This window comes from Myotis lucifugus, unplaced genomic scaffold, assembly GCF_000147115.1.
Source record: "Myotis lucifugus unplaced genomic scaffold, Myoluc2.0 scaffold_114, whole genome shotgun sequence".
Classification (NCBI taxonomy): Eukaryota; Metazoa; Chordata; class Mammalia; order Chiroptera; family Vespertilionidae; genus Myotis; species Myotis lucifugus.
In genome coordinates, this window is record NW_005871162.1 from 2823926 (window position 1) to 2836357 (window position 12432).

Here is a 12432-nt window from a genome sequence, read left to right on the forward strand (position 1 = left end):
CCATTCCTTACATTTCTCATGGATGTCTCTCTTGTCTAATTCCCCTGCTAGATGGAAGCAGTTAATAGGGACTAGGAGGACTGGTGCCCAATTTACCTATCATCAGACTTACACTTTGTAAGACATAAATCTAAGACCTAGAGGAAAGAAGACCTTAAAAATAGACTATCATTCAATCATGAGTGATCCTCATTCTCTCTCCAAAAACTAAGGAGTCCCAAATCTCAGCTGTCTTCCTTTTTGTGTGGAAACCCATCCAAAGGAAGAAAGAAATGTTTTGATACGGAGTGTGTTACTGACCCTTGTCTGCACAACTCGGATGGGGAAGGGATGTATGAAATGCATATGGATTAAGTAGGTACACCAAAGTAAAGAACTAATGCCCGACCTGGTTTGGCTCAGTGGACAGAGTGTTGGCCAGAGGACTGAAGGGTCCCAGGTTCAATTCTGGCCAAGGGCACGTACCTCAGTTGCATGCTTGATCCCTGGCCCCAAGAGGGGCGCTTGCAAGAGGCAACCAATCGATGTGTCTCTCTCACATCGATGTTTCCCTCTCTGTGTCTCTCCTTCTTCCTTCCACTCTCTTTAAACATTAATGTAAAAATATCCTCTGTGAGGATTTAGATAAAGAAAAAAGAAAAGCACTAACAAGGTACTTTATTTGTAGATTTTATTTTCCTTGCCCTCTCACCTGTTCTACCTGTTTTACACCAAAAATATCAAGGTAATGGAAGTAAATATTACTTCATAAACTAAAACATTACTTTAAAAGAAACAGTACTTTAAAGTAAACTAATCTTTAAGGCAATCATTGTCAACCTTCTAAAATGATCTCATAAGGGCAACTCATGGAATTCCGAAATCAACTGTCTAAATTCTATGGCAATTTAAATAATCTTCACCCATAAGTTCACACTTTAAACTTGGCTATAAAAACATATTTTGATTTATTAGTTTTTTTAAGTGAGTTGAAACCCAAATTCGACGAAGCATTTTAAAGTGTGCAACCCAGAGGCATTTAGTGCATTCACGATGCTGTGCAACCACCACCTCCCTCTCCTTTCAAAGCTTTTTCATCGCCCCATAAGCTATCGTTTATCTGTTAAGTAACCACTCCCTGTGCCCCCATCATCCTAATTCCTGGCAACCACTAAGCCGCTTCTTCCTCTATGGATTCTGGGTATTTTACATTGAAGTATTATGTATTTCACTGCAACTTGTAATTAACATTACTTCATTTATTTCACACATGAAATACCTGATATCTGTAACAATTCAGCCTCATCCAAATAAAGAATATGATTTTGTACACCACGATTTATTTTGCACTTTTAATGTCACTTTCTACTATATACTGTACTGCTATATTTAGGACACTCCTTTTAAGCAATGCTTCTGGAATAACAAGACTGTGACAATAGGGATGAAAGATAAACGCTCAAAGAAAAAAACTTTAGTTTGCAGAAAGTTTTAAAAAGTCTAGAGTTTCTAAGGAGATATAAAAGATGTATCTCTATTGTTCAGCTACTTATTCTCTTTAAAAAGGGGCATATGTAATGGATAGGTACAGCATTTACAAACTCATCACTAAAAATGGAGTCAGAAAAATATTAAAACAAAGTAACTCAGGGAAACATTGCAACCATAAAACAACCACAGGCCCTAATGTAAAATAAGATTGTCAAAAAAAAAGTCAGTGTATTCCTATAGTAAACGAGAATTCTGAGCCATTTCTCACTTTTAAAAGACAGGAGAGCTATATTTTTATCTTAATTATCAAAAGTAGCCCAAAACTGCAAATTAATTTAAAAATATTGAGAGATTATAAAAGTAATTCTCTGAAGAAGGAAACTGCTCAATATGGAAGAACACTTTTTTTTTTAAATTCACATGGGAGTGCTGACAGTGAAAAGGCTAACATATAGTCCAGGTGTCATGAACATGAACTCACACTGATTGTCTCACCACGTACATTAATGGCACTTTCCTACCCATGCCCTAGAACAGTGATGGCGAACCTATGACACGCGAACTCATTTTTTTTGGTTGATTTTTCTTTGTTAAATGGCATTTAAATATATAAAATAAATATCAAAAATATAAATCTTTGTTTTACTATGGTTGCAAATATCAAAAAAATTTCTATATGTGACAACGGCACCAGAGTTAAGTTAGGGTTTTTCAAAATGCTGACACGCCGAGCTCAAAAGGCTCACCATCACTGCCCTCGAATAACCACAAGCAGCAGCACAATTCGAGCATGGAGAGGAAATACACTGCATAATATTTTAAGAATCATCAACAACCTTGAGCATGAAAGTTTAAACAACCATTTGCATTGTATGTATATTTTATACTTGAGGATATATCAGTCCTTGAACTGACACGAATATATTAGGAAGGACGGCTCACATATTAGGCAAATTATCTTTTTCCTCAGGCATTAGCAATGTCATGATTTTGTAAATGAGTTATGGGCCTGGTAAACTCTCACCAAAAGCAATAATGCCCAAAGATAAGATGCCAGGATACAGAAATTGTGATGCTGCCTTGTGACTTTCTAGGGGTGTTACCAAAGGGTGATATACGTGGACACACATTTTCCAACCTCTACATCATTACAGCATACCAAAATTGCCTCCAGTTGGCAGAAATAGGATTAAATATAAAGGGAAAGACTATATCCAAAGGGTATAATGCTCATATATTCCTGCCTGCAAAGAATAAGTATAAAATTAAGTTTCATGAGGGTAAAATTCATGTTTATCTTGTTCACTGTTGTAATCCGAGCTACTAGTATTATGGCTGAACTGGAATCAGACCTTAACATATATTTCTTAAGTAGATAATTGGAGATGATTTGCCAAAATATTTTTGGGGGAAATTTGGGCAGTAGATCTCAAGAACCTTAAAATTTTCTTTTCCTTTCATATTTCCATTTTAATTCTGGAAAGTTATCGCAACAAAATATTTTGTCCTAACAAAATATGCAAGACTTATATTAAAGGATTTCCATGGCATCGTTATTTATAATAACATAAATGAGAAACAAAATATCCCATTATAACAAATTAAGTTAAAAAAGGAGTGATAAATAGGTATTAAAATCATTTTAAGCAAATTTTTTTAAGTTTAAGGAAAAACTGCACAATATTAGTAAATGAAAAAGAAGGTTTCCAAATAGTATACATGAATTTGGTAGTTTTGTTTAAAAAATTATAATTATATGAATAGTTATCTTTTAGTGGCAGGACTATAAGTGATTTTTATTGTTATTTACTTATTTATCTATACTTTCTAGATTTACCACAACAAATATTATATTTGTAAAGATTATCTTATTGAAACATACTTCTTCTAACTCATAAGAAAATGATAAAATGGTATGTATTTAAAATAACAATTACATGGATTTTAAACCAGCATCATTTATGAATTTAAGTACTATAACTTTATAACATTATAAATATTTATAAGTAAAACTTTTATGTTTATATTTCCCCTAAATATTTAACAGTTTACCTTTTTACTGTATTCATTTTGAACCATGAGGAAAAATCGAAGAATCTGAAATTTGTCTAAATTTTTCCTAGTCTAATTTGTAAGAGGGCCTTGGGAATTTAAATAAGATAACAAAGTGGTACTTATCATGGACGTATATCTTCCACTCCTTCCTCTTCCACCAACTGAAGCCAACTGCACACACACACACACACACACACACACACACACTTGTTTATATACTGGCATCATACAGCTACCCAAAACATTACTTAAAGATGAACTATTTAAATACAGCCATAAAAAAAGAAAAACAGCTAACATTTATTACCACTTCCTAAAATGGTGGGAAAAAAGACATATATATATTTGTAACCATAAATAACAACATTCGTACTGACAATATATGTAAGAGAATAAGGAGAAAGATTCTACTTATTGTGGAAAAATAAAAAAGACCATTGTCCTCAAATGAAAAGTCACTCTGCTTATGAAAGAGAAAGAAAAAGAATAAAGAGAAGAAATTTACTTTAGTAAGACATTTACAATCTCCTAACAGTAGCTCAATTTTTTCCTTGCATAACTTTTTAATTGTCACCTTTTTGACCAAAATACCTCCAGAACAGACATGTCTAATGACTTGTTCAATCAACTTTAATATACTAAGTGTGCTTATACTTTCTATATCCCCTTTAAATTAATGAAAATTTAGTAAAAATCAAACCTCTCCTAAAAATATAAAAGAAGTTTTGTAGCTTATTTAGTAAAGATTTTTCCTTTTGCTCTTAAAATATTAGTCCAAGAATAGTTTAGTTTTTAAGGATAATTTTTATACAAAACTCAGTGTCTGAATTTTGAGTTTCTAAATAGTTCTTAATATCCGTAAAGTTTCAAGTTTAATAACTTAGTGACATTATTGTCAATACTAACTTTATTTTTCTAAAATATGGATGGATAAATTTTAATATTTTAACATTTTAAAATGGTTTAAAAAGGGAAATAAAACTGAAGAAGTTAACAAAAAAAGTGAGGGCTTACATTTGCAAAGCTCTTCTAATATAGACATAAAACACATAATTGAGCTTTTAACTTTCATTATAAAATGTTCGAATTAGGGATCATTTAATATAAAATCATCTGGTGTACTCAGTAGTCAATTATATATTTACTCATATACTTAATTTTGTCTGTTGACAAAAGCATCTCAAGTATCATTATATTTCAGAGCAATATTCTTACCCCACTCAAAATTTCCTTAAGGTTGAAAAGCAGGAAAAGTACATAAATATTTACTTTTATCTTACATACACCATCTTTGTATAGTGCAGAATTTTTATTTCCCTTAAAAGTTCATGACACTTTATAGTCATTTTAGGATATTGAGCAAAAATCATAACCTTGAATTTTGGAATATTACTAAAGTAAAAAACATTGTAGATGTCTTCACAAATTCTTAAGCTCATTACATTACAGGAAACCTAACTCTAATAAAGCACTATGGTAAATAATTAAATTTTAATTTCAATTAATTACTAAGAATGAGAGTGTTGATGGTTAAAGGCACAATTATATTCTAAGAAGAACTTGGTTTACCAAAAACTAGCAACATATAATAAAAACACTACTTGATATTCCAAAAAGAGAAATTAATTTAGTGATTACGTACTGAAAGTTGTCCAGATAAAAACTGTGGAACATCTCGCAACATGCCAGGACTCATGGGAGAGGTAACGGAAATAGAAGGACGATCCATTTTTTGAGATTCAAATGAGCTAGAACCTGAAATGGCAATCACACATAAAGAATAACAGCAATGGCTCTTCACTGGTATTTAATCATCTTCACCATCTAGCTCTTCAATTTATTTTTAATGTCCACAGAATGTCATTCCACTTTCCTAGCCACAATGATCCAAAGTGTTTAGAAGGTTTACTGGAGCATAAGTGAAGTTTAGTACTCAGAAGTGATATGCATGAATTATTTGAATGGAGGGGAAGGAACAAATTGGAGAGTGAGTAAAAATGGGGCGAATGGGATACTTCATTTTCTCCTGATGAATGACATTATTAACAACATTCTCTTCTAGAACACATGAAACTTACTGGACTCCAGCTGTGCATGTGTGCTATCAGGTATTCTAGGTATATCTCTGAAATGATAGAAAAGGAAAACAAGAAATTGTTGCAACAATTAATGCAACTACTGTTTTCATCATTATCAACCTATATTCTTGGTTAAGACCATTAATTAAAAAATATTAAAATTCATACCCATTTATAGCAGATGTATAGAAACATATACTTTATTTTCTATATGCCTCACTAAACAATTGCCCATTCTAAAAAATGTCTGCATTCAACAAGTTTTATAGATACATTGTAAGTCTATTCCATTCTTTATTTTTACTTGCCGCTGTTCTAAATCAATAATATTAAAATGCAAGTAAAGTATCACCAAATTATTTATTCAGATTCTGATGGAAACTTTTTAAATGTAATAACTCCACTGAGAAAAATGTAAACATGTTCCTTACTGGGACTTACAAAATTACTACGTAACTGCATTTACACACAAAAAATGTACATTTTCCTTGAGATTTGCCAAAAGGGGTAGATATTAATGGTTAAGATCATTCAGAAAATTACATAAAAGAATATTTAAAACATTAAACAAAAATGTTTAGAGTATCTTTTAATATGAAGAAATACATTTGATTAATATACTAGGTTGATACAGTACAGTTTTAACATAATAAAAAACTTTGAAAAGACAAAATGAAAAACAGATACAATTTCATGTGCCAGATTCATTACTTTTGAAAGGAACATTTCAAAAACTAAGTTACCAACATAAGTCATTTTCTACAGGATAAAAAGATAACAAAATAATATAGTCCAATCTTTTCCTAAATGAATGGAAGCTAGGCATTATATCCTATAGCAAGAAATAATTTCTATAGCCTCTACCCTAGAAAGCTTTTCCATGAACATAAATTTAATAATTCCCTGTCAGTTTATAATATTTAATTGCTTTTTCTAATTATAGGTATATCTTTTACATTGGCTTAGAATATAAGCTTCTATAAAGGAAAGACTACTGTGATAATGAGCAATTCTCATAACATAGATGCAAAGGACTATATTTATTGCCAACTTCTGAAAGTTGTTGATTTAATATAGGTAACAAGTTATAAAAACAAATGAGTATTTGGCATTTGCTTTTATTTTTATCTTTCTTTGTTGAAATCTCCATTTTGGAAAAAATAATAAAAATCATGGAATATAGTTTATCCTCATTTTTGCAATATAAAGGACCATAGTTCATGAAACTTCCTTTAAAAGTAATTGTTACTTCAGTCCCCTTCTATTAATGCCATCAACTATCTACTAAGTTACTAAAATAATAAAAACAATAAAAAGATAAATATTTCTTCTTTTGTAATTAACTTTACAGAGATGTCACGATTTTTGGTGAGGTGTTTTTAGTAAAAGAAATGTCCTCAAAGTAATGTATTTTGATAAAGCAATCAGACATTTTTGGATTGCGCTTCATAAATGGTTTAATGTAGTCAACTCTATACATATGAAAAGTGCTCAGACCCACTCACCCAATAGGCCTTGAAACAACAAGCTCCACTTGTGGTTCAGGTTTGGATTCCAGAATGATGTTATAGACTTCTTCAAATGTGGCTCCTTGCAACAGCCTTCCGTTCCATTCTAACACTTCATCACCTATGGCGTATATCAGTAATGATCACCTTAGAAAGAAAATCTAATCCCATATGCACTCAAAACAAAGCAATCTTACGCTGCAATAACCTCCACAGAGTAAAACGACCATTATGAAATACGAAACATACTGAGAACAGCTCCAGTGGCATAAAATTTGATGACAAGGATGATTGGTAGATTTCACCCAAAAGGCCAAGGGTCAGGGGGAAAAAAACTACATAACAATGATCTCTGTGATCTCCAGGATTTTCTCAGTGATGTCTTGTCCATGAATAGCTGTTAGTTCTTCTTGTGAAGGGGAGCAAAGGCACGAGTGAACTATTTCACCATCTTGGTGACATAGAAATGTTAATTCCAATCGAAATTCTAATCCTAGAAACTATCAAGATCAGTCTCCACTTTATAGGTTTCATGAGTCTGCATTCTAAGTTGGCTGAGCACTCTGTCTAAATTCTCTTGTAGAAAGCTTAACATTTAGTATCTTACTGAATCCTCTCCAAGGCACTCCAGGATCTCTCCTATCCATTAGAGATAAGGAGTAACACGCTTTAGGAAATAGACATTTATCTATGAAGTTTTTTTCCTAAACTATGTTGGAATTTTAAAAAAAAGTTAAAGCGTATGGGAAACAAAATAGATGAATACTAGATACAGAGTAGGAATATCCATAAGCAAAATAATTAAATAAATAAATAATCAAAAAATAAATAAATAAATCCTTTTATCTAATGTGGTTCAAGAAATAATATTACTTCCCATTAATGAATAAATTTATTTAAGTTAAATGAGCACTTTATTACTAGTCAAATCACTTCTATTTGAGGGTAACTTTTCATAACTACTCAATTATAACAGTTAAAATGTGAACAATCAAAGATAGAAACCTACCTGGTCTAAGATGTCCTACAGTATCAGCTAAACTTCCTTTTTTCACTTTGGTAATAAATGCACAGAGCCGACCTGATTCAGTCATCTTTCCTCCTACAACCTGTTTAATAAAGAAAAGGAGTAGGAGATACTTCGTTCCAATGAACATGATTGAATATTAAAGTAAAAAATAATTAGACAATTTGAAACTTTAAAAAAAATATATGTTTTTATTGATTTTAGAGGGAGAGAAAGGAAAGGAGAGGAAGAGAGAGAAACATCAATGTGAGAGAGAAACATGGATTGGTTGTCTCCTGCATGCATCCCAACCTGGGATCAAACCCGCAACCCAGGCATGTGCCCTTACCTGGAATCAAACCGGCAGCCCTTTGATGCACACTCAACCAACTGAGCCAACAGGCCAGGGAGACAATTTGCAGCTTTTAAAACTATAATTTACTATACTTCAAGTATTTTTTAAGTAACATAGTGTTGTTACTAAGAACTGAGCACATATCCCAAGAGTAAGCTTTTTACATATTCCAAATATTTTAGAACTTAATCCATTATTTGTTGAAAATGTTGCATACCTTAAAAACAACAATTTGTAATTTCTTTCTTTATTACAGAATTCTTAACTTTTGTCACTTCTAAAAATATGTTATTTCAGTGCCATGTAATTCATATATCTTGTTTCAGATTTCAAATATCACAATAATATAAATACTTGTTAGTTTTACTATAATTATGATAGCCTGCCTAAATTTCATTAGTAACTTTTTAGGCACATTAATAATGTGCATGATGATGATATATTTTTCCTGAGAAAATTATTACACTTACTTAATCTCATCAGAATTAATGTGAACTGTTGACCATTGGCATCCCATTTTTTTCTATTTTTATGTTTCTATTAATAGGGTGAGGCAAAAGTAGGTTTACAGTTGTTCGCATGGAAAAATATGATAAATAATAATACAAGAATAAATTGTGCTTCTTGTACTCACAACTGTAAACTTACTTTTGCCCACTCCTATATGTTTCAGAAAATATATATAAATATTTCCAATAATGCTGTGGAGTCATAGATGTACCTTCAAGAGTAGCCTCTTACAAAAGTAATGCTTTGATTCTCATTAACTGCAATTCAATCAATATATCAACTTTATAGCAAGCCAAGCAAACAATAGTAACTACCTTCGTTGACTAAAATAGTTTTTATCCTCTTCTAAATTGAGTGAAAGATATCTGAATTAAAATACCATTCATTTGTCTTATTCCATGTATTTATTCCCAGATTGCAATGAATTAAACTCAATTGCAGTACAGTTAATACTAAGTATTCCTTTATTTGATTCTGCAAATTAAATATATAGATATTTTGGATTTACATCCCTATGTTAATTTTTTAAAAATATTTTTATTTTTGAATTGACAAATTTTAATAGTAATAATTTTACTGACTATATTATTATCTTATAGCATGTCAGACACTCTACTAAATGTTTATATATTGCTATATTTAATCTCACTGTAACAATTCAGTAAGCATTATTATCTCCATTGTACAGATGAGGAGTCTGAAGCTAAGACCAATGTCAGGTACCCAGTCATTGCTGTAACTAGAAATCAAGCCAAGACTTCCTAACCATCACACTACACTGCTCTGACATGATACTGGGCAGACCTGGATCTAAATCCCACCTTCATCTCCATCTTGTGACCATGGGCAAGTTATGACAATTCTCTAAGCTTATTTTTTATCTGTTGTGAGCATTAAACAAAATGATAGATGTAAAGTGCTCAAATGAGTTGGCAGCCACCCAATAAATGTTAGTTGCCCAATTCCACTTACACCCAAAGTTTTCTAATATTTCTCACTATGTTCTATGTTCTATGTTCTATGTAGCAATGGCTAACTCTAAAACATTTACTCTTTTTTTACTTCAGTTTTTAATTCACCATACAAAAACACATACACAAAAAACAATAGAACTGTATTTGGTGTAATATAAATTAGTATTTATATGAAATCTCCTAAGTAAGTATTTTCGAGCTTCCAGACTTCAGACAGTATTCTCTCACAGATACACACACATACATACAGACACATATTTTGCTACACTAATACAAAAATTATATTCCTAAGTAATGCATGTATTACATTTCTCAAGTTTGCACATTTATCATTGAATAAAACTATCACTTAAATAGATATAGCCCGGCAGGTGTGGCTCAGTGGTTGAGCTTCGACCTATGAACCAGGAGGTCATGGTTCGATTCCCAGTCATGGGCACATGCCTGGGTTGCAGGCTCAATCCCCAGTAGCGGGTGTGAGGAGGCCGCTGATCAAGGATTCTCTCTCATCATTGATGTTTCTATTTCTCCCTCTCCCTTCCTCTCTGAAATCAATAAAAATATATTTATAAATAGATAAATAAAATATAAACACAAATATAGACATAAAGGACAAACCGCACAGGTAAAATAAGTTTTTGCACTGTATTTAGGATTCAAGTATATAACTCATTATAATTTTTTAAATTATACATATGAGTATTATTGTAGAATAATGGAAACTTCTAAAATAAAACTTGAAAAATAAGAAATGGATATTGAGGGGAAATATTTGTGAATTCTTGAAAATAGAAAGAAAACTTGGTATAGGTAGAAAGAGTTAGTATATCTTTTGCTTCTCTGATAAATCTGTAAAGTAATATAGAGTCTAAACCTTACATATTTCATCACATACCTTCAAGCCAAGCATTGCTCCTGAATCTCGAGGCACACTTCCATCTTTCAGACGCTTATTTAATAAAATACGACCAATTAAGCGATCTCCATCTTTAGATGGCTGCCATGTCACAGGGTGCTGACATTGCATCAAAAAACAAAGAAAATTAATGTTCTTTTATGACAAGTGTCCCCTTATTATACAATCTCTCTAAATTCCAGATTGCCATAGTACTATGATTACACAAACCAGTTTGCATTCAAAACATTGATCAAAAAAGGCTTACTACAGTATGCCAATAACCGAATTTTATTATCTCGTTTTTTCAAAGTCAAATTACTTCAAATTCTTACAGTCTTTTGACACAATTCTGAAGTTATATAGCTTTACAAAATCTAAGAAATCTTGAAAATATGTTCAAACCCTAATTTAATAACATACATGCTGAAGATGAATAAAATCATAGGCAGGAAAGACAGACTGAAATTCTATAAAAGTAAACTCATTTAAAAATGAAAATTTAATCTTCCCACACTTTTGGAAAACTTTGAGAGACCTTATTACAATAAAAGTTAAAAGGTCAAATTATATAAAACACAAAAGTCAAACCTCTGATGAGGGGCTTTCTTGAAATAGGTTTCTAGATTAAATTTACAAGAAACACACATGCCCCAATAACTTTCCAATTGATTCCGGGAGAACTAGGCCTAATTCAAAGGTGGGCATAGATTACATTTCTCACTTTTTAGAGGTTCATTGATTGCTTCAGGTCTTTGATCTAGTTAGTAAGTTGATTTTTATTGGCTAATTCCATGGTATCCATTGTTAAATATAACCTTTAAAATATTAGTTTATCTCTTTCTCAGGGCAGAACCGATCCCTTTAGAAGTCATGACACCATTCCATCCCATTATGAATTATATGTCAAATAACAAAGTCAATGATTTGTGTAATCACGTTTCACAGTTATCTTAAAGTAACATGCACATCTTCATGCAAAATTTAGCAGGCAAAAGACAAGTTCCAGTCAGTCACATCTATATGGTAACAAGATTTTAAAAGTCTCACTACACTAAAAGCAAAAATAATAAATACCAAAGCGGATGGCAATGGTTCTGATACTAATTAATGCTACATTGAAATGCTATGACAATAAAACAAAAGAGCAAAATGACAGTGAAAGGGAAAAAAGAAAAACAACTTTTTCTGTGCAAATAGACCCAATTAATCTCCCTTTTGCCTGGGATTCAAACTATTAACAATTTTTCATCCCAAGGAAAATGTATGCAAGCAATCAAATAAGCCAATCCAAGAAATTCTTTGTATTTGTAGTTTATAATAACATTACAAAAGTCTCTCATGCGACCGTAGACAAAACATTCCTTTGTTCCTAATTTTTATTTCATTTACTTATTTTTATTTTTATTTTTTTTTTGGTATGCCGTCAAACAACAAAAACAGCAAAGCAAGCAAGAAATTATTTTGATTTGTTTGTTTTGGTTTTGTTTTTCTTTTCTGCACCTTGAGAAAATGCTACATTGACCCTTGAAATGCCCTGTTCTTTTATTATGTTCCGTTTGAATGAGTGACAGAGAGCAA

At 31.6% G+C, this 12432-nt stretch overlaps 1 protein-coding gene across 1 annotated transcript in view; it reads right to left on the minus strand.

Annotated features, from left to right (window-relative positions):
- Positions 1 to 12432, minus strand: part of RIMS2 (regulating synaptic membrane exocytosis 2) — a 234954-nt gene that overhangs the window by 178883 nt on the left and 43639 nt on the right. Inside the window, exons 3-7 of the mRNA XM_023757794.1 lie at positions 10852 to 10971; positions 8121 to 8220; positions 7109 to 7232; positions 5604 to 5650; positions 5168 to 5280 (exon numbers count right to left, since the gene is read on the minus strand). Of these exons, the coding sequence (XP_023613562.1) occupies positions 5168 to 5280; positions 5604 to 5650; positions 7109 to 7232; positions 8121 to 8220; positions 10852 to 10971 (504 nt within the window). The remainder of the gene's footprint in view (positions 1 to 5167; positions 5281 to 5603; positions 5651 to 7108; positions 7233 to 8120; positions 8221 to 10851; positions 10972 to 12432) is intronic.